The sequence below is a fragment of the Doryrhamphus excisus genome, chromosome 8 (genome assembly GCF_030265055.1).
Source record: "Doryrhamphus excisus isolate RoL2022-K1 chromosome 8, RoL_Dexc_1.0, whole genome shotgun sequence".
NCBI lineage: Eukaryota > Metazoa > Chordata > Actinopteri > Syngnathiformes > Syngnathidae > Doryrhamphus > Doryrhamphus excisus.
This window is the reverse complement of record NC_080473.1, coordinates 21,439,467-21,463,079: the sequence shown is the minus strand read 5'-3', so window position 1 is coordinate 21,463,079 and position 23,613 is coordinate 21,439,467. Positions and strand designations below refer to the sequence as shown.

General features: G+C 40.9%; 1 protein-coding gene across 3 annotated transcripts; it reads left to right on the top strand.

Annotated features, from left to right (window-relative positions):
• The first annotated feature begins 5,610 nt into the window (after positions 1-5,610).
• Positions 5,611-22,802, top strand: akap1b (A kinase (PRKA) anchor protein 1b). Of its 3 annotated transcripts, XM_058080486.1 has the most exons (12): positions 5,611-5,781; positions 7,248-7,321; positions 9,763-11,228; positions 15,489-15,613; positions 16,116-16,242; positions 17,022-17,149; positions 18,613-18,790; positions 18,930-19,080; positions 20,699-20,766; positions 20,847-20,920; positions 20,999-21,064; positions 21,832-22,802. In XM_058080486.1, exons 3-12 carry the CDS (start codon positions 9,785-9,787, stop codon positions 21,892-21,894), a joined length of 2,424 nt encoding a protein of 807 aa, XP_057936469.1. In that variant the 5' UTR covers positions 5,611-5,781; positions 7,248-7,321; positions 9,763-9,784; the 3' UTR covers positions 21,895-22,802. The 3 variants fall into 3 exon arrangements, with proteins under 3 accessions (XP_057936469.1, XP_057936467.1, XP_057936468.1); XM_058080484.1 differs by lacking the exon at positions 7,248-7,321 and having other exon boundaries at positions 5,612-5,781; XM_058080485.1 differs by lacking the exons at positions 5,611-5,781; positions 7,248-7,321 and adding an exon at positions 5,895-6,201.
• The last annotated feature ends 811 nt before the right edge of the window (positions 22,803-23,613 follow it).

Below are 23,613 nucleotides of genomic sequence, written 5' to 3'. Positions count from 1 at the left end.
GTGTTTGTAAGTCGGTTACTTTGTGCGTCGTGCGTGTTGACGCGTTGTGTTGTTTGCATGGCCTTCAGATGGCATCGGACTATTTTGGGTGACTCAAGCGTGGCCGCAATCGCGCTGCAAGTCACGTTGCCAGCTACGCTTTACGTGTACACCCGACCTCTCGCCAAAGTCAGCCGGTACAGGCTCCAGTTCACCCACCACCCTATAGGAAATGAAGGATTAGGATGTTTACATGCACTAAAACAAGCAGGCTTTGGTAACCCCTGACGTTTTCGGGTGTGTCGCCTCATTTTCATACCATCGGCAGGTGGCAAAATATCATTTTGGTCACATCATTATTCATCATTATTGTGCAAAGGGCGTCTCTGCTTAAAATTAAAGTCATTGTAAAAGTTCAACTTGGAACCTGAGTGAGCCAAATACAATTAAAGCCTTGTAAGGAGCAAGGAAACAAAAATAGATTCAGTCGCCAGCCAATCAGGGCCGCAAGTGCAAACGAGCATTCACACTCGCATTCACCGCAATTAAGCTAACGTTCCTATTTCTGGAATGTGGGAGGACCCGGAACATGCTCCGCACAGAGATGCCCAAAAATAGATTTGAATGACGATGCCTCCTTCTCCGCTTGTACAAGAACCGAATAGCACCTGCTCCCATGGCATCCCGTACTCCCAGGACACCCCCCACAGGACACCCCGCAAGGGACACGGTCGGATGCCTTGTCCAAGTCCAGAAAGCACATGTAGACAGGTTGGGTTGGCTAAAAATGTAGAACTTGTCCAGTGTCCCGTGACCGGGAGCTGGGGTTCAATGAACGCCCATACCCTGTAGAACCCCCTGTCGTTGGAACACACCGGTCACCCTTCTTAAAAGCGGGGACAACCACACCGGTCTGCCAATCCAGAGGTACTGTCCCTGACCCCCGACTCGATATTAGTCGAGATAGTCCCAGTCAACCCAGTCCGTGCCCTTTGACTCTGCTTCTTCTATGGAAGGGATGTCGGTGGGATTTAGAAGGGCCTCAAAGTATTCCTTCCACCGTCCGACTGTATTCTCATTCGGGGTCAATAGACTTCCATCCTTGGAACTCCTTCTGTGTGAATTTTAAACATGAAAATATGAGATGTCACCTTTCAGCTGCACTGCAGTTTTTATGTAAAGATCTTCATCCCGGGACACCGCAAGGGACACGGTCGAATGCCTTGTCCAAGTCCAGAAAGCACATGTAGACAGGTTGGGTTGGCCAAAAATGTAGAACTTGTCCAGCGTCCCGTGACCGGGAGCTGGGGTTCAATGAACGCCCGTACCCTGTAGTTGTACCCTGCTAAACCCCCTGTCGTTGGAACACACCGGTCACCCTTCTTAAAAGCGGGGACAACCACACCGGTCTGCCAATCCAGAGGTACTGTCGCTGACCCCCGACTCAATATTAGTCGAGATAGTCCCAGTCAACCCAGTCCGTGCCCTTTGACTCTGCTTCTTCTATGGAAGGGATGTCGGTGGGATTTAGAAGGGCCTCAAAGTATTCCTTCCACCGTCCGACTGTATTCTCATTCGGGGTCAATAGACTTCCATCCTTGGAACTCCTTCTGTGTGAATTTTAAACATGAAAATATGAGATGTCACCTTTCAGCTGCACTGCAGTTTTTCTGTAAAGATCTTCATCCCAGGACACCGCAAGGGACATGGTCGGATGCCTTGTCCAAGTCCAGAAAGCACATGTAACCAGGTTGGGTTGGCCAAAAATGTAGAACTTGTCCAGCGTCCCGTGACCGGGAGCTGGGGTTCAATGAACGCCCGTACCCTGTAGTTGTACCCTGCTAAACCCCCTGTCGTTGGAACACACCGGTCACCCTTCTTAAAAGCGGGGACAACCACACCGGTCTGCCAATTCAGAGGTACTGTCCCTGACCCCCGACTAAATATTAGTCGAGATAGTCCCAGTCAACCCAGTCCGTGGCCTTTGACTCTGCTTCTTCTATGGAAGGGATGTCGGTGGGATTGAGAAGGGCCTCAAAGTATTCCGTCCACCGTCCGACCGTCCAACTGTATTCTCATTCGGGGTCAATAGACTTCCATCCTTGGAACTCCTTCTGTGTGAATTTTAAACATGAAAATATGAGGACACCCCGTGTAAGTATTCACGGATGTCACCTTTCAGCTGCACCGCACAGTTTTTCAATCAAGCGTCCAAAAAAAGCACTTGACTTGGCAGCTCCAAGCAAAAAACTGTCCAAACAATAGATTGGGCTTGGTCTTAGTTTATTTGCGTAAGCTGAAGATAAACCCTTGCAACTGTTCATTGGGCTTAATTGCTTGTTGAATGTTGTCTTTTAATTAATACTCCGCCCCACATAATAGCTGTACTTTGGATGTCGGTGGCATGTCGGTTGCCCGTCCACCTCACTGACGTGAGCTGGAGTATGTAAACTCATTTGACACGCCTGCCATGTTCTGCTGTTTTTCATAATCATCTCTACTGGCAGTATGAGGTGATTCCTTAACCCTACAGAAGTTGCACAGGTTGTCCAACTTCTCCAGGATGGCGCATCCACACGAAGGTTTAATGTGTCTCCCAGCACAATCTCCAGAACATGGAGATTTCAGGAGACTGGTGGTTATTCTCGGAGAGCTGGACAGGGCCGTAGAAGGCCCTCAAAACCACAGCAGGACCGATACCTGCTCCTTTGTGCAAGGCGGAACACTGCTCGTGCCCTACAGAATGACCTCCAGAGGACCACTGGTGTGAATGTGTCCAAATCCAAACAATCAGGAACAGACTTCATGAAGGTGGCCTGAGGGCCCGACGTCCTGTAGTTGGGGCCCTGTGGTCACTGCCCAGCACCGTGGAGCTCGACTGGCATTTGCTCAAGAACACCAGAATTGGCAAGTCCGCCACTGGCGCCCTGTACTTTTCACACACGAGAGCAGGTTCACCCTGAGCACCTGAAAGAGTCTGGAGAAGACAAGGAGAACGTTATGCTGCCTGCAACGTTGTTCAACATGACAGGTTTGGTGGTGGGTCAGTGATGGTCTGGGGACGCACAGACCTCGACTGCCTAGGAAATGGTGCTCTGACTGCCATAAGGTATCGAGATCAAATCCTTGGACCCATTGTCAGACCCTACGCTGGTGCAGTAGGTCCTGGTTTCCTAGGACCTACTCTTGCCTCACGTACGTGGCAAGAGTATGCAGGCAGTACCTGGAGGATGAAGGAATTGAAACAATTGAATGGCCTTCACCATTCCCTGACTCGGCATCCTTTAGTTCCTAAGACACTGCCCTGTCATTATTTGAAGAGCTTGCAACCAAAAGGCGCTAAATCCATTTTGACTGATTTCACTGATATCATCTCCATGGTGACCCTTAGCCATCATTGACATTTAACTCATGCAGTCCTGATTGGCACTCTTGTTCTTATGGGAATTCTTGTTGCTGTTTTTGTCTCTCTCTCTACCGGGCCGCACGGTGGTCGGGTCAGATGATCGGGAAGACATGGGTTTGATTCTCCACTTGGGCATCTCTGTGTGGAGTTTGCATGTTCTCCCCCCGGGTACTCCGGTGTCCTCCCACATTCCAAAAACGTGCATGTTAGGTTAATTGGTAAGTAAAGGCTTGGGAATTTCACAATGTTGGAGCAATGTTTCACCACTTGGAGCAAAGTTCCCGATAGCCTCCTTGAAACACTCACATCAAGCATGCCCAAATTCATTTTTGAAGTGATTAACAAGAACTGTGGAGCTACTCATTACCGAGTCCAGAGATTTTTTTTTTGTTTTAGTTTGGAGAGTTGTCATTTTTTTAGCTATATGGTCTTAAACTTTTGAACAGCCAAAAAACACAAAATCATTAAAAATTCAAAAATGTCAATTAAAACGAATGGGTGCCAGTATTGGGTGTCTGTATTGGCAATAGGATCAATTCCAACATTCCAAGTACTGCCCAAGCCAATTAGAAAGTGCAGTGTAGTGATGGCAGTCAGGGACATGTTTGCTTTGTGCTACAAGTCAACAGCACCACCTGGTGGAATTTCAGGGCCGTACACATTATTCAACTGAGGATTAACCAATCACCATTACATACAGTGTGGTATGGAGGACCAAAACTGCCAAAATAAAATATAAATAAATAAATAAAAGTAAAAATGAAAAAAAAATCAAAAAATTAAATACAAAAAAATTAATATAAATGGAAATACAAATAAAAATAAATAATATATACATAAATAAATACATAAAAGCAAAAATAAAAAACAAGATTCAAAAATTTAAAATAAATACAAAATAATGTGGAAATAATTACAAAAATAAATATATAAATAGAATTACATATCAATATGGACTAGGTATGCCTGCAAACAGCCACAGCAAGAGGAAGTCACCACACCACTCTCAATGGCGGTAAATATGGCTGCAATCTCCAGGGATCTCCGTTTGCTAGCAGATATTGTCCCGGTAAATGTATACTTTTCTCCCTGTATACTTCCTCTTGCTGTGGCTGTTTGCAGGCATACCTAGTCGATTTTCGCACTCACATGTCCATCAACCAATAGGCGAACAGTTCAACCCAAGACACACTTAGGACCGCCCCCTCATTTGAATAGTTTTTCCTTCTGCATTTCGAGGACCAAAACTGCCAAAATAATAAATAAATAAATAAAGGTGAAAATAAAAACAAAAATGAAAAAAATATCAAAAAATTTAATACAATAAATAAATATAAATGGAAATAAAAACAAAAATAAAAAAATATATACATAAATATTTTTTTATTTTTGTTTTTATTTCCATTTATATTTATTTTTTATTTTGGCAGTTTTTGGTCCGTAGTGTGGTACACAACAGTACTACAAAAGTGTAGGTCTAACTCAGGTTTGTTTAGACTTTTTCCATTGAAATATGAAAGGGTGTAAAGGCCACAACATGTTCAGAAGTAATATATATTTCAAGAAGAAACTGCATGTCAGCTTTGTGATATAGGTAAGTTGTTGTTATAATGTTCATTTTCCAAATATTGATTTTATTATAAATATTTCAACTTTACTTTAAATAATCTTTGTAAATTGTATTGTATTGTTTTCATAATTATTTTTATTTTATTCCCACAATATAAGTTATCTCAAGCTGAAACCAACTTGGGTCTAAAATACGGTAATAAAAACACTAAATACACAAACCATAATAATAAAGAATTTCTGACATGTATCACCATTGCTTTTAGTGAGGAGAAAGTAGAAGAGTCAGGAGTAGTACCCTGTTTCATTACTATACCCTGTTTATTGTAGCAAAAGATAATCGTAATGTGATATTTTTACATTGTTGTATTGTTAAATTATTGTTCAATTTTGCCTAAAATATTTGGACTTTTAATAAATTAAAGGCTGAATCATAAAATCATTCAAGAATCTTAATTGTTGCAATTAAAAACAAGTAAAACGCATCGGTATCGGCCTGACTCAATCCTGTATCGATACCTAATTTTGCCGTATCGCCCTTACCCAGTGTGGAGCATGGCAATCACTGCTGTTGGCCATGATGCCATTGCCGCATCGTCACTTATCGCGAGACTACAACGCGAGATTTGAGCAGCTGTTGAGTGTATGTGTTTTTTAGACTAGTTCTAGTCGGACAACACGTGGGGGGGAAAGAGGTTGACTTTGTATGGGACACTTTTTATATATATATATATATATATATATATATATATATAAAGAAAAATCCGACACTTACTTTGACACCAGCCTTGCTCTCACCGTGGCGGCATCAAGGACTCGAATTTTCCGTAAGTGAAACCGATACATGTAGAAATGGTGGCAAGGGTTTGTAACTGCATGCTCACGCAGCGTGGCCTGGGTCACACAAACTCGCCGCGATGTAACGGCCCTTTTACACACAAACAACTTGTGTTAACGATGGTCGTGCGTTTCTTCCAAAGTCGCTTGGCTGCCCATGTCATTGAGCAGCTAGCTTACCAAAGCTAGCTCCATGTTTGTGACATAACAAGACAAACGTCTCCCCGAGTGTCAGTAAAGCGAACGCCGGAACAAAATGAACATCAACAGTCGTGACAAGCAGTTACAAGCAGCGGTAACGCTTTCATTTGAGTCAGGCCGGTTAGCAAGCTAACGCCGAGGTCTGAGGCCGATCCGGTAAAGATGGACTCTTGTTGGCTAGAATGTCCTTAGGTTACATCGAGACGCCGGTGCGTTACGTTGTATTTCAATCAAAAGCATGAAAAACGGTGTTTATCGACACCATTAGGGTGTCCGGGCCGACAATAATGTCATATTCTTGTCACCGTTCTTTGACTTTTGTACGTCATTCCTAAAATGACGTATAAAATGGTATCCTTAACGAGGCATGCTTTATTCCCAGCAGTGCCAGTTAGCTTAATGCTACCAGCGAAGCTTTTTGGAATTACTCGTATGTTTCGCGATGCACACGATTTATTAAACACGTATTTGCATATTATTATTATATATCTATAGCATGCATACATATTGTTAGATTTTGATATTATTCAGTGGTACTAACTTCGCATTTCCCTTGGTCAGCCACCAGCCTGGTTGGGTTATTTAAATTCAAAGGTTGTGTTTTCAGCTTTTATCAAAAGCATGCCCTTTTCAATCAGTAAAAATGTTCCGATGTTTAATATTTGATTTGTCCTTTATGTCATTTCAAGGGGACAGACGTCCCTGTTGTAGCTTCCGGTTCACGCTGTGGTACATGATGCTAACTTGTCGGCTAGCTTACTCCAGATTAAAAAAACAAACAAACTCCAACGCTACTTTTATTATATTTAGAATGTTTTAAGCAATACCTCCACCAAATTAATTGTTTGTGGGGATTTATTGTTTAACGTTTTGGCGTTAAGAGTGACCTTAGAAGTTGGCGTTATGACCTTTTTAGTGTACTTTTAGAGCACCAACTAAATGCTTTGTTAGTGTCACGTGGGGTTCTTACTGTCTGGCGATAGGCTAGCTTTTAAATTGGACCGGCTGAGAATAGTGCACAATAGTACACACTAACCGGACCCAATTCACAATGTAACATGTCCATGACTGGAACAATAAAACCTATTCAACCATTTTGCTAGAAAGACATACTCAAAATGAATCAAGGTTTTTCTATGAAGCTGATTTTTGTATCAAAGTAAAGGGGAAACTTGAATGCTTAGCATGGATAAGAGAATGTAGATAACTGTGCTACCGGGATACACAAAAACGTTCCTGGGATTTCTTTTGGCAGATTGGAAAAAAAAAAATGGTCATCCGCATAATAAGTCCCATCCGGACGGGAACGGATTGCTGGGTGAAAATGAGGTAATACACACTCGGGTTGAATGAGTATATTTCACGTTTTTTACTTTACACTGCTTAGTGATGAGCGTAAAAGACGGCACGCACCTTTTTATTGTCTTACCAAACCCGTCACACACACACACGGCGGACATACTACCGGCCTTAAATGAAAGTGCCCTTTGCGGTCTGTGTAAACAAGTGTCATAAAAATATCTACATATGCAGTTGGAATTGCATGGGTGACTCCATCTTCCTTAACCACAAGCATTACAATATGTTAAATATTTTGTAGCAATGTGTGCAGAGGCTGACATCCCATTGGAACAGGTAGCCGCTTTGTTACCAAACACTAAATGCGCTTTACAATGTAATTTAATTATGGCTGTTCTATATAAGTCTCAGCTGAATTTAAATTGTATACCATTTTTATGGTCATATCGTGATACATGTGGAAAAATATCGAGCTGTGTGCTAAAGTCCACGTCACCCAACCCGAGTCACCGATAAGAGGTTTTGTTCATATATTGACCTACATTGGATTGGTTAGCGTCTTTATGCGCAAAATGTATCAAAGAGCCCTTCGCATGTTGACATTTTTAACTTTCAAGCTCGGTCCACGTTTGTCACATCAGTCTTTTTTTATTTAAATTGTATTTTTTTTATGAGATTGACATGACAAGACTTTCAGTAATAATACCGTACATCCTTTTATAAATGAGACCCAAGGTCTGTTAAGGAAAGGCATGTGTGCAGGACCTTTTTTTAAACATGGAGGGCGGGAGTCATTCCTGTAAGTGGACGTATGGTTGCCTTTGGATGTATTTTATTTCTGCTGAAGAAAAGCCTGCATGACAATTTAAAGTAACTGACTTATAATAAATGCAATTAATGATTTAAATGTAAAAAAAAAAAAAAAAAACAGCAGGGGTGAGATGTGCAATATATTTTGAATAAAAAGGCTATCAAGTCCAATGCAACCTTTAATTATTACATCATCTTTGGCAAAAAGGCATTCTAATATTTTGCTGGTCATGTTGGACAATGATTTGTTTTGCGTTGAACCTCCCACCCATGTTAAGTCAAATATTAAATCACAAAATATAACAACAAAAAGCTGAAATGTTGATACGAAGAACTGTTTTTTTTTTTCTTAAAGGGGAGTACCACCATGAACTCCAGACTACACTCAGCTACACTCCCTTTTTTTTAATATATAAATTATTATTTTTTTTTTTACAGTTTTGAACCCTGCCACTTCAGAAAATGATACAACATATTGGCTGAAAGAACTACAGTTCCCATGAAGCTTAGCGTGCAGTGTCAGGAAGTAGTGGATTTCTGAAGTGGACACTAATATCAGGTTTTTGAGGTCTTATGCAATGATTATGTTTTGATCTATTATTCTTCGATTGGGGTTTGCAAGCATCTGATGGCGCATCACCAGAGCTAACATTGAGTGGAGGTAGGATTGCAAGGTTTATAGCGTCGTTCTCTTACAAGACACGGAGCTAATATGTCTTTGTTGCTAGGTTTTTCAATTTGTTTAGACAGTTTCTTATGCTACGTTCACACCGACGCCGAATCGATGGCGAATTAAATCGGCGGCAAAGCGTAACAAAGCTTAATGAAAGCGTAAAGACCGTAATACAGCGTAAGAAAGGTTTGAGCAATTCGGGACATTCGGCAAGAGCGCCAAAAATTTTTAAACTGTTTAAAAATTTGAGAGATTTTTTTGAAAAATGACGCCGAATTCGTCGCAGATTCAAAGCGCGACATTCAGCGTCGGTGTGAACGTAGCATTACATTTTTTTTGTCGCATATGTCAATTATGTCATCAATAGCAACATTTATTTACCATGCACAACCTTTATTTTTGTGGATTGGGTCAGGGCACACAATTTTTTGATGTAACTTCCAGACCCTTTTTCAATCTTTGCATCCAACTTTTAAGTCAAACATATTTTTTTTTAAGTATATATTGGTCTAAAATAGGAAAAATGTACAAACATCCTCACTAAAAATGCAAACGTGTGCCTTAATATCCGACCACCTATTTAACAGATCCGCCATGGTGCGCCATGGTGCGCCTCAGCTTGCCGCCGCTCGCTCATCTTCATCATGGTCATCGTGCCATCGCGGTCTCTCTGACTTAGATTTCCACTTCGGTTTTGGAAAAGTTTCGCTTCGTCGTTTTTGTCTTCTTGGCTGCCACGATTCAGAAGAAGCGAGCGAAGTGCAATCGAGAGTCATTAAATATGGATGCCACTTTACGTTACGACCATTCGTGGTGAGTTGAAGGCGTGGCGAGGACGTGACGTGACGTGAGGTGCATTTGGACAGCGCCAGGTCTAAATACGAGCAGGGAAGCGCAGCGATTGGTTTACGGCTGTAACTCTTGTGTCTTGCAAAATGGCCGTCTCGCATTGCAAATGAGCTCCAGCTTCTTCTCTCTCCGCCTGCAGGTGCAGCTAGTGTCCTGAGGAGATGCCGCTGAGGTTTCGCTCGGTCGTGCCCTACACACTACCCGGAGTCCTCGTATTGATTGGTTGGTGGTGGTACACCTCCCGTAAGAAAGAGCGCCTCACCGGCCATGACAAGCCGCGTGACGCCCCAGCTACCGCGGCCCTGAGGACGGTGGGTAGCAATGGCGTGTGCGACAAAGGCACCGTCACGCCTACGAACGACACGGAACACCACGTCCTCTGCAGACACTCGACAGTTACCAGTCAAGACGACGGTCATGAGAACATCTCCCAGGCTCTTGTTCAGGATGCATATGCAACGTGTTCGCTCGGACAAACTTCCAAAGATGCGGCGTCCGACGTGGATAGACCCCCGGTCTCAGCTCTGCCCCCATATGAGCGCGGCGACGGTCACAGAAAAGAACACGGCTGTTCGCAGAAAATCCCTCAACACGCCTTGGCGACAGAGGCGGAGCTCTACATAAAGAGCGACCTAAGTGCCGTCAAAGAGATTGCCCCGCCCTGCCGATCCACCAAAGTTCCGCACTCGGTCCCCGCGTCGGCGTGCCTTTTGGATAAAGAGAGGCCCGAGCCGGAGGGAGAAGTTGCCGAGAACCACAACGCCGTAATGACGCAGAATGACGGCTGTGTGGTCACCCCCGCTAAAGTGCAGGGAGTGACTCCATCACAGTTTGATTCCCTCGATGATCACGCGTCGCTGCACGACTTCAATCAACACATTTTAACCAGCACCCCTACCTCCTCCCCGCTTCTGACCTCGGATGCCCAGACCGCGTCGTTGACGGAGCGGGAAGTCCCAAATCATGGCGCCGAACAGAATTTGGAGGTTCTGGCAGCCGGACTCATAACTGAGGTCATCTCGGCAGCCACCCAGCAGGTCCTCGGTGTCGCCAGCTGCCAGGTTGCGGACCAAGACAAGAAGTGCCACCACCGTGGATTGTCTGACGCATCTCAGACACACCACGAGCCTCCACAGGTGGAGGTCAAACGGAGCACGGAGCAAGTGATGCCCAACGGCTGTTCTGCGGCGTCAGTCTGGGGGTCTGAAGTCAGTGGGTCGGTTCACCAGGCAGACGATACGCGGGGGGACCCTTTGCCAAAACTGTCCCACCAAGCGGCAACGAGTACACCTCTACCAAGCCTGAACCCCAAAGGTGTGGAATCGACCACACGGGCCGAAGACTCTGCTTGTAGCACATGCTACTCCGAGGATGGCGTCAGCACTGAGGACCAGCAGCTCTTTGACAAGAAGCGGGACATCTTCCAGGTTAGAGACTTATCCGAAAAAGAAGACGCACTGCCCCAATCGCTGGTTGAGACCGCCACAGAGGCCATGATTTTGGCTTTGACTGAAGAAGATTCAGTGAATGTAAATAGACCTGACGGAATGGACTTGAGGAATGGCGCTCACGGTGCGTGCGAAGTGGAAACAGACCAGTCTGGAGGTGAGTTATGAGTGTTTCTCTCTCTACGTCGGGGGGTCTCAAAGTCCGCTTATGTGTGGGCAGCTGGAGGTAAAAACCGGGCGAGGCCGGGCGACATGAAGTATTCCACAAATTGAAATGCAAATATGGAAATGTATTGGGATGTAAAACCACGTACTGCTGGTTCTGCCCTACGTGGTCTACGCTCCACAAGCATCATCACGCCTTGGTGTGATTGTAGTGGCAACGGTACGGAACTCCGTTTCTTCTTCTTCTTCTTCTTTTCGGCAGTTGGCATCCGCAGTTCAACGTTGACTTTACTTAGCCTGGCCGCATTCCCTGGCATCGTCGTGTGTGTCTAAGTCGAGAAACGGGTTTTTCTCACCCCAGCACCCAGCTTTATTCCCTGCCATATTGCTTTATATTGCATTATTTAATAATCTCTTTTTTACATTTCTAAAAATCAATTCGGCATCGTTTCACTCTCCCGTGAGATGCATTGAGTGGTTTTTTTTTCTGCCACTCCCAGGTAGCAATAGGAAAATGAAAGTGTTTTAAGATAAAGTCAAACCCAAAATTATATATTTTTAATATATTTTTAGGTTTCAGATGATTTCCCTTGCACACCCAGTATAAAAATATGAACTCAAACTTGAGTATATAAATAACGAATATGATAAAAAATAAAATGCTGAAAGCTAGTCATCCAATCAGATATGTTCAGTGCTGCAAGAAGTGTTTGAAACAAAAGCTTATTAAAATAAGACAAAAAGGATCGGATGGGCATAACATTGAGATAATGGCCATTAATGTATGAACGCTGACAAGCATATTATAGCAGGTATAGGTAATACAAGCGTAGAACTCGGTGCCCTTTGTGAACGCATGCACACGCGCGCAAACACTTCAGTTCCACATGTGAAAATTATAAATAGTTCATAATAAATTATTTTCATGTAAAACAACCATTTTTTTTGTTTAATATTGTGGCATAGTTGTTTACATATTTTGGCTCAATTTTTGTCAAAGTGAAAGTTATGCTTCAAATACAGTACACCTCGGATATATCGGAAATTCGCTCACAACGGACAGATAAAAAAGAACCGATTTTTCTGTAATGCATTGCCAATAAAAATTCATTGCATATATCGGAATTTTTTTATAACGGATTTGGCCTATTTCGGACAAAATCTCCAGTCCCGTTCCAATGCATTTCCATGAAATTTCCCTGGCATATATCGGATGGCCGCATCGTGGCGCTCCGATTCGCCGAATCGTGACTGGCCGCTATACGACGTCATTTGCAGCGTTTGCAGCGTTGCCTGCAAAGGCAATTTGAGAGCGATTTATAAAAAAAAAAAAAAACAAACAAAGTCCACCAAACCTTTAGACTCCAGAGTTCTCCTCCATGTACTTCTTGCCATCGCGTTCAAGTATTGCATAATATGCCGATAACGTGCTATCACATAAGTTATACTGCTTAAGTCTGAACAGTGACGCTTTTTTTTCTCTCATGTAAAAGTATAACTGCTGTTCCTAACATTGTGAACATGACTTTCAAATAGTCTGATTATATTTTGAAATTGGAACATAAATAGAATACAATGTGGCAAAAAAAATAAATAAAATCACACCTACAGCATTTGGAATGTGCCGATACAACCTTTTCACTTACGATCAGATACTGATATTGCAGCCTTTGAAGTATCAGCAGGTACCGATATGAAGTCTTGCCAGGGTCCTCTCACTTTTTTTTTTTAATTTTTATTTTTTTTGTGGTGCAACTTTGGATGCGCGGTAGGGTTGGCTGTGTTAAACTTTTTAAAATCATATGTACGGTTATGAAAATAGGCCTTCGTAGCATTAAAAATCATTCTATAACTTTTTCTTACACACCATGACCAATGATATTGTTTGGCTTTTGTAACAAACCTGTCAATCAAGTCCCTAATACAATAAAATTTCAGTCCATGCTGAAGAAAATAAATTGGAACGATGGGTGTGCAGAATACTTTTAGGGTAGGACTAATCATTAGGATCAATTTGTGGTGTGATTAAGAATATGTGACGTCCCAAATTACGTAATTATTGAATTGAATCCCAATCTGTTTTTGCATGGATCAGCCTTTCGGAAAAATATGCAAACGCGCTACGTTTGGTTGATGTTCCCAGTCAAATCATCACATTGAAATCAGCAATAATTCATCTGTGATCGTTGCAGCACATGCGGTGCACGTTGTATGTTGGCTAAGTAAAAAAAAAAAACAAAAAAAAAACGGCGTCTTGTTAGATGTTTGTTGTGGAAATAGAGGCCTGGACTGCAAGCGAGTAAACGCTAGCTTACTCTGGACTGCAAAAAAGAAGTGTTTAGAACCGGGGTGGGCAAACTACGGCCCGGGGGCCACATCCGGCCCGCCAAGTGTTTCAATATGGCCCGCCTGTTTTTTTCCAAAGTATTTCATTTAAACTCAACATAAAACCTGGCATCGTGGCTTGGGACAATTTTTTGATGGTTGAGGTAGCTGCTTTATCAATTTTGTTATTTGATGTGGTCTGTTGTTTACAAAATACTCCTGGAAAAAGGAGCACAAGCACAATAATAGTAATAATAATAATAATAATAATGTCAATAATGATAATAATACTACTATTAATATTGGTGTTAATAATAATATAATAATGGTAGTATTATTATTATAACAAAATAATAATAATAATATAATAATATTACTATAACTAATAATAATAATGATTCTAATAAAATAACAATAATAATAATAATACATTTATAACACACTTTACATCAAATAAATGATTTCAAAGTGCACATATAGCAGATTGCATGACACTTTTACATGTAAAATATGTGTAAAAATATAGGTGTAAAAATGGACTGTTACGTGTAAAATACTACATAATCCCCCCCCCCCGTCAATTTTGTTAAATTAATGCGGCCCGCGAGTCAAAAAGTTTGCCCACCCCTGGTTTAGAAAGAGGCATCGACTATTTTGTTGATACTTTACTGGCCAAAATTGCATACAGCTGTACTGTGAGCAACAAATACACACAAAGTATTTGAGTTTGTGTATAGTTTGTGTATATATTATCACGGGGGAAGACTGGCTAATGTGATCAGCTTTCAAGGCCTTTCCAATTTCCTACCCAATCTGTGGTCACGGAGCTTCCGTGGAAGACAATGGAGCCAACCTTGTTGAGTTTTGACTTGTCTTACGGCCGACGCACATGATCTTCATCCTTTTGTCCTTATTCACAGCCCAACTTGACTCATCAAATTCAGACTCAGGCGCATGATTTTGTTGATTCCGTCGGATGCTAAAGGTTGGCTGCTCTATTTTACGGCTCAGAAGAAAGTCCAAGAAAGGACAAACGGGAACAATCCAATCCAATCCACTTTATTTATATAGCACATTTTATAAACAGAGTTTCCAAAGTGCTGCACAGACTAGTAAAAATAAAAAGTAATAATCCAAAACTAAAAGAGCATTTAAGAAATAAAATAATAAAATATATATTAAAATATTAAAAACAAGAAACAAAGCAATAAAAGTATAAAAAATAGAGCCAATTACAATAAAAAGGAAGAACTAAAAGACACAGGACCATACGACTCACTCTGAGTTAAAAGCCAGAGAATAAAAGTGGCTTTTAAGACGAGACTTAAAGCTTTCGATATTGGGGGCTTTTTTTTTACTTGGGAGGGCAGAGAGTTCCATAGTTTGGGGCCGACCACAGAAAAGGCTCGGTCCCCCCTGGTCTTAAGTCTCGTCTTGGGCACCACAAGTTGGAGCTGGCCCTCGGACCTCAGTGACCGAGCTGGAGAGTAAACTTGGATGAGGTCCGAGATGTATTTGGGGGCCGGCCTTAAACGCCTTAAAAACAAACAATAAAATCTTAAAATCAATCCTAAAACGAGTTTAGTTTAGTGGTTAGATTTTGTTATATGCTATGTTTTTGGTACACCCCTGGACTGGTCGCCGGCCAATGACACCTAAGGACCATTTAGAGTCGCTTTTTGGCAGACAACAAAGTTAATAAGCAGCTGTATGTATAAAATTGTCGATTATCGCTTTCTTAATTTTCTTTATGAAATCCTCGCTTAGCAAAGCAATTAGAAACTAAAGTCTGTCCATCCAAAAAAAAAAAAATATACGCCATCGTTTTAAAGTTCTCAAATTGATGAACAGATTTTAGCCCGACATTTTTGCAACGATTGTGGCGCACCGTTGGCTTTTGAATAACTACCCGTCACTTCCTGTGCAGGCTCCGATGTGAACAGCATGGACTCGGGTGACAGCGGCTGCACGATGGGCGCTGGGGAAGGTCACAGAAGCCAAGCGTCCTCCTCGAGCTCGGACCTTGTCTTCTGGGAGATAGAAGTTCCAAAGGTGAGACAGAACGGTCTTAATGTGTACGCTCCATACCCAATTTCACTCACGTCATACAGCTATTTTTACTAACTTATTTATGATAAATGCCTTTGCAATTTGTCATATTTAAGTCGTAGTCCTTTTCTCTGCTTTAATGGCGAAATAGACGGCAACCCACTTAAGTTGGACCGGTTTGTCGGCAACTAGTCTTCCGACCAGCTTATCAAGTCCTGGTTCACGGTGTTGTTCTTAGTCTTCAGATGATGTCACCATTTTGTTGTGTTGTTGACTTTATCATTCTGGTTTGGGGCCATCCATCATTTTCAAGAGTACAAAGAGTACTCTTTTGAGCAACCCCCCTCCCCCCCTAAAAAGAGTACAATCCCAAATGAAAAATGTTGATAGGTCCATGACCAACTGACTCAATACAGCCAGGAAATTGGAACATGTCCAATAGTGTTCTCTGGCTGTATTTTGGGTGATATATATATTGAATGTTTTTGCCGTCTGTCTCGTCCAGCTTCTTGTCGGCCGCTTAATTGGCAAGCAAGGAAGATATGTGAGTTTCCTGAAGCAGACCTCGGGAGCAAAGATCTACATCTCAACTTTGCCTTACACCCAGGAGTTCCAAATATGCCACATCGAAGGTGAGTCGGGGGTTTAATGTCCGCGTCTCAATAGGGCCACCATTGGAATGGGATGGATTTATCGCCGCTGCGTTTGACTGAAGTGGATCTAACCCAGGGGTGGGCAAACTACGGCCCGGGGGCCACATCCGGCCCGCCAAGTGTTTGAATATGGCCCACCTGTTCTTTCCAAAGTATTTCATTTAAAGTCAACATACAAGCTGGCATCATGGCTTGATCAATTTCGTTATTTGATGTGGTCTGTTGTTTACAAATGCTCCTGAAAAAAATGGACAGAAGCACATAATAATAATAATAATAATAATAATAAACCAGTCCAGGGTGTACCCTGCCTCTCGCCCGAAGACAGCTGGGATAGGCTCCAGCACCCCTGTGACCCTTGTGAGGATAAGCGGTAGAAAATGAATGAATATCTTTTCAATGTTAGGTTGCTGTGTGATGAGTTTAGTGTTATTTGTAAGATGACAACATGAGTCAGAGTGTTATATCTAATGTCCTAGATAGGTAGAAAATGAATGAATGAATAATAATAATAATAATTTTAATTTATAACGCACTTTACATCAAATAAATGATCTAAAAGTGCACATATAGCAGATTGCATGACACTTTTATGTGGAAATTATGTGTAAAAATATACGTGTACAAATGGACTGTTACGTGTAAAATACTATATAGTCCGGCCCCCCCATCAATTTTGTTAAATCAATGCGGCCCGCGAGTCAAAAAGTGTGCCCACCCCTGATCTAACCTCATATTTTGACGTCAACCCTGCTTAGGTATGCAGCAGCAAGTTGACAAAGCTCTCTCTCTGATTGGGAAGAAGTTTAAAGATCTGGATTTGACCAACCTTTATGTACCTCCGCAACCCCCCCTCACGTTGCCGTCGCTCCCCATGACTTCCTGGGTAAGAATGGATGTTTGCTGAGTCATTGTTTTGTTTCACACAGTCTTCTTATTATATATATACATATACAGTAAACCTCGCATATATCGGATTCAATTGTTCCCACTGGTTTTGTCCGATATAAGCGGAATCCGTTATATGCGTATACCGGAAAATGTCCGTTTTACGCATATATCGGATTTATATCCGAAAATCGGATTTTATCCGTTATAAAAAGGCACTTCCTTGACTATGTTTCCAATGTACCTGGACGCGCAGGCAACGCTGCAAACGCTGCAAATGACGTCGTATAGCGGCCTGTCACGATTCGGCCAATCGGAGCGCCACGATGCGGCCATCCGATATATGCCAGGGAAATTTCATGGAAATGCATTGGAACGGGACTGGAGATTTTGTCCGAAATAGGCGAAATCCGTTATAAAAAATCCGATATATGCAATGAATTTTTATTGGAAATGCATTACAGAAAAATCGCTTCTTTTTTATCTGTCCGTTGTGAGCGAATTTCCGATATATCCGAGGTTTACTGTATAATATAATAATACAACATCAAGGGTGTCCAAACATTGTCCACTGAGGGCAGAGCTATAAAAAAAAAGATGAATGTGGGTGACCAATAATATCATTATTATTGTTATTAATTAATTTTTACTTTGCAAAAAAATGGGCTAATAAATTGACAATAAAAGCATAAATACTGCGGATTTCAGAAAACACATGGAATGATACGGCACTCTACAGGAAGCAATGAAGTCTGGAAAATTCAATAATAATAAAAAAATATCCAAAAATTGTTACAACTATAATGATGAAAATGGTCATATTAATGATGATTAGAATAATGGTAATAATGATAAAGATTATAACGATAATGATAATAATAATATTACAATGATCATAGTAATAACAGGGGAAAATAAGACAGTGGCATGAACATGATTATATCTTATTAATTATTATAATATAAATTATAATAAAAACATAAAAAACATGATTATATCTTGCAAAAAGGGGTAGGCATTTAGAATCTTTTGCTTCTGCCTACTCCTTTTGGGCTTGTGATCAGATAGTTGAATACAAATGGAAATAATGGGGAAAAATAATAATAATAAAAATAAATAAATAAAATAAAAATGAATAAATAATACAAATAATAATAAATTATAATAAAAACATAAATAAAAACATGATTATATCTTGCAAAAGGGGTAAGCATTTATAAGCTTTTGCTTCTGCCTACTCCTTTTGGGCTTGTGATCAGATAGTTGAATACAAATGGAAATAATGGAAAGTTATATTTTGATTGATGTAATGTTTCATATATTTGCCCAAATAAAAAAATAAAAATAAATAAAAAGCAATTAAATAAAGACTTGGTGGATGTCCATGCTTATGTGTGCTCTTATTTTTTTAATTCTCAGGTTCTAACACGATCATGATTGTGCTGTACTTTTGTCGTCCAGCTTCTTCTGCCCAGCGGCGTGACCGTGGAAGTGATCGTGGTGAACATCGTGTCAGCCGGGCACGTCTTTGTCCAACAGCACACTCATCCCACTTACCACGCCTTGAGAAGCCTGGACCAGCAGATGTTCCTGTGCTACTCCCAGCCGGGCACGCCCACCCTTCCGTCGCCGGCTGAAGGTAACCTGACTCGCAAACAAAAGTTCTGACATTCCATTTTTTTGCAACGATCAGGAAAAGCAGACGATCCGTTCGTCTTTAATGGATGCTCTTTTTTGTACAAATTGAGCACAGTGTCTCGCTGCCTTTTGTCCTCCAGTTGGAGTCATATGTGCTGCTCCGGCAGTGGAAGGAGCCTGGTGGAGAGCTCAGGTCATCACTTTCTACAAAGAATCAAACGAGGTGGAAATAAGATATGTTGATTATGGCGGCTACGACCGCGTCAACATTGATTCACTACGGCAAATACGGTAAGATTTGGTAAGCTTGTGCTTTTCAGTGTTTTGCCGATGGAGAAGGGTCGCTTGGGCGTGAATGCAGAAATGAAGTGTCAACAAATAAATGGCTAATTTCATATTAGCTTATAGAGTGGGCGTGTGGAGAAGCGAGTCGCCGGTTGGTGTCACTACGCCAGTCATGTAGTTCTTCGGCATAACAATGTTAAAAATACAGTAAAGTCTCGTTATATCGATATTGTCGGGAGTCGGAAAAAATATCGATATAACCGGACTGTCGATATATCCGATCCTGCGCCGAACTGCATTAAAAGTGGGCAATAATGCACTCGACATTGTTCTATAGCAGAGGTAGGGAACCTATGGCTCGGGAGCCAGGTAGGGCTCTTTTGATGACTGTATCTGGCTCGATATAATCGATATTTTTGCTAACATTTTAAAGTAAACATCACAGAAATGACTTTTAAAAATAATATTCGAAATCAACAACTTTCTTATGCATTTTAATCCGTCCATCTATTTTCTACTGCAATACGGTCAACCATATCTATCTTTCCTGATGATATTTTCCAGGTCAAACACCAAAACTTGATTATTACTGGGTAATGCGGTTGTCTACCTCGGTCATTGAGATGTCAACATGTAAATATAAACTTTCCTCCTTTAGTCAAATAGTCACCTAGCTAAAGCTGCAGAACCAAGCCTTCTGGCAAAGATGGCCAAAAGAATGAAATATACGGAGTACGGTGCAAAACCATGCAGCAGCAGAAGTTGCATTAATGGCAGCAAGTATTTGATTTATTATTGGACACTGCGCTGCTCACGAAAGTGTGCTGGCCACACCCCCTTGGCGTGGGGTAGTGTGCCTGGTCTACGTAATTAGAGCCCATTATATCTAAAACTGTTGGTCTTACATAAAAATGCACACATTTTATTGCATTCAATGTTTAAACTTTACTTTTTTATACACATTTTAAAATATCTGGTCTTCATGGCTCTCTTAGCCAAAAAGGTTCCCGACCCCTGGTCTATAGTATAGAATACGGATGTGTGGCATATCACAGCATCAACATAACTACTGAAGAATTACGAATGAACAGGAGGCGAGACACGGACTTGGTGGATGTCCGTGCTTATGTGTATATATATAGTGCTTATGTGTGCTCTTATTCTATAGTATAGAACAATACTCGAGCAGCTTAAATCAATCTTTGCTTAAGGATTTCAATACCAAAAAAAGAACACGGCGAACGGCTGCTTCCAGTCAACTTTATTTTTCACACTTCTATGGAGGACCAAAACTGCCAAAATAATAAATAAATAAAAGTGAAAATAAAAACAAAAATGAAAAAAAAATTAAATACACAAAAATAAATATAAATGGAAATAAAAATAAAAAAAATATACATAAATAAATAAATAAAAGCAAAAATAAATACAAAAATAAAAAACAAGATTCAAAAATTAAAAATAAATACAAAAATAAATATATAAATGACTGTATATTGGCATGTTCTCAAAAAAGAATTTCGACGGTGAAAGCGATATTTCTGCTGTATTTTATGCATCCATATTTACCACATAAAATGCCATTAAATTGTGTGTTTTACATTCTGACGCCTCTTTCTTCCAGATCTGATTTTGTAACGCTACCGTTTCAAGGGGCCGAAGTACTACTTGACAACATAGCGCCCCTACCAGGTACGCTAGCATTGCCGTTGAAACGCTAATAGTTGAATTCCGGTGAGTCACGTGTTCTTTATGTCTGCTACATCAATCAGGAGAGGATCGTTTCTCGTCTGAGGCCACGTCAACGCTAGAAGAGATGACACGAGGTGTTTCATTGCTTGCGCAGGTAAGCTTTGGCTCGTCGAGTCCTTCAGACCGTTGGCGTTGATTTGGTGTTGACCGCTTCTTTCTCCGACTCTTAAAGGTCTCAAACTACGATAGCAACACAGGTCTCCCACTGGTTCATCTGTGGAACATAATGGGGGAGGAGGTAAGGCACCCCGGCAGAATGCTTCTTATGAATTGATTTAGCTGTACTTGCATGCGTACGTACGTGTGTTACCAAGAAAAGGTTGCAGTGGAACCAAATAGGATTTAAACACACAAAGTAAAACGGTTCAAGTGTTAAAGTCCTACACAAGTGACACGCGGCTAGCACTGATTAGCAGCACACTCGCAACCATCAAAAGGTTATAAGTATATATAAGTATAAGTATATATAAGTATATAAATGTCAAGAATATTGTAAAATATTGCATTCACATATTTCCTTTTATACAAGGTCACCAAATGCACGCGCCGCATCGGCATTTGGGGACAATGATGGGAAGGGGAAAAAAAAATAAAAACCTGAGAGTCTTCACACAAGACTTTCACACAAGCATGGTGCGTTCAAGGACCACTGGGAATAAACAATGAAACATCAGCAGACAAAACATGCAAATCTTTGCTTCTGAAAGTTTTCAATAGGCTTTTTTTTTTGTTGTTTTCTGTAAATATTTAACTGCTTAAGTGTGGCCAAACTGTGGCCCGTGGGCAATGATTAGACATTAAAATGCCTTTTAATAAATGCGCAAGGCATGTTTAAAGAGATTATTGCAAATGTTAATTTGAAGTCAGTTTTTAACAATTATTTGCGGTTTTCGACCATTCGGCGGTGTCCCCCGAACATCTACCGTATGGATAGATTTCATTAAATTTTTTTTATTTTTTTTTGTCGTATTTTGCTGTCAAAGCGTTATTTGTTGTCTTCCTCAGGTCATTTCAATTAACCGCTCGCTGGCAGAGAGGGGCCTGGGGGTCTGGGTGGATGGATTTTGAACCGTGGCGTTCAAAGACACATCACTGGATGAAGAGTGTTTAGTTTTGTTTTGTTTTTTTTTGGTCCTGTTGTTCCTTTTTCGTTTAAAAAAAAAAAAGATGAAATAAAAATAGTTTTCAGGCATACACAAACCACTGGTTCACAATTAGATCATTTAAATGACATTTTTGGTATAGGATGTAAGTGAATAAAGGTTCAACTCCTATGTTTTTTCTCCAACACACACTGGGTCTTAGCACACTGTCTAAAAAAAAAAAATCAAACCTGTGTAGACACTGAACTAGAACTTCACTCAGAACATTTATTTCGGTTCTAAGAACTCTTTAAGAAAGAAAAAAAGTTGCCATGAGCCATTTAGCGGAAGGACATGTCATTGCTCTATCGAGGCCTAACAAGGCTATATTAGTTACCCGAGGTGTGGACTTGACTTCACAATATCATCAAAGACTTGCGACTCGACTTGGATTTTGCGTTGAGTAAAGTGTCTAATTCACTTTTTCCGGGATGGTAACAGAATTTGGATTTAGCTTTCAAGAAGCGTTTCAAGAGTAGAAGCTGAGGGCCGAGTTGGTTACTTGCAGTTTTCTATGCAACCACTCGGGGGCAGTGTTTTGCTTAGAGTCGCTTTCCAGCGATTTTTGTTTCCTGTGGAGGATAACACAACGGCGTAACTTTGAAATAGTAAAGCATCACCAGTTACTGAAGAGCATTTTAACGCCATTAGTCCCAACGTGGATTATTTCCTCCTCCATCCTTATCCAAGCGTTTTACTCACAAGGCCATATGTGGACTACGTATGTATGGAAAATACGATAAACTGGTGTGATTTGCTGATCAAGATCCTCAATGGTGACCCAAAGGGAAACAAAGCTCCTAGACCAGGGGGGGGGGCAAACTTTTTGACTCGCGGGCCGCATTGATATAACAAAATTTAGGGGGGGGCAGACTATATATTTTACACGTAACAGTCCACCTGGTATTATTGTATCTGTAAAATTGTCATGCAATCTGCTATTATTTATTTTATATTTATATTTAAATATTTTAAAAATAATAAAATATTATAATTACAATAAAATTAAAATAATAATTATTATATTATTATTATTATGTAAAATATGCAAATATAACAATAATATTATATATAATTAATATAATAATTAGCATTAATATAATAATTAATAATCATAACAGTTCTAATAATTATAATAATTATAATAATCTAATAATAATAATTATTATTATGTGCTTGTGTCCCTTTTTTCATGAGCACTTTGTAAACAACAGACCATGTCAAAAAACGAAATTGATACAACCATCAAAAGGTTGGCTCAGGCCATGATGCCAGCTTGTATGTTGAGTTTAAATGAAATACTTTGGAAAGATTGGGCGGGCCGTATTCAAACACTTGGCGGGCCGGATGTGGCCCCCGGGCCATAGTTTGCCCACCCCTGGTCTATCCCCATATTTTGATTCGCCGTTCTCAAATCAAAACTATTTTTATCCACAACGTAACTACCATATGGAATATGCGGGTATCAAACACAAATGCACCCACAGAGCATGCTGGGAAGCCCAGGTTCACACCTCCTCAATGGGGTTACCCAGCATACCTTTTGGAGTCCATATAGTTATTAGTGTGTAGGTGTTTTTTTTTTCCGGTATCCACATTGCCCATGTGGTTTTACTTTTGGTTGGTAGGAATTTTGGGTTGGGTA

What these genes read in the sequence shown, in the direction of transcription:
- akap1b (XM_058080486.1), top strand. Translation starts at nt 9,785, where the DNA reads ATGCCGCTGAGGTTTCGCTCGGTCGTGCCCTACACACTACCCGGAGTC. An exon ending in CGCTCCCCATGACTTCCTGG is followed by an intron (nt 17,150 to 18,612) that starts GTAAGAATGGAT and finishes TTTGTCGTCCAG; the next exon opens with CTTCTTCTGCCCAGCGGCGT. An exon ending in GGAACATAATGGGGGAGGAG is followed by an intron (nt 21,065 to 21,831) that starts GTAAGGCACCCC and finishes TGTCTTCCTCAG; the next exon opens with GTCATTTCAATTAACCGCTC.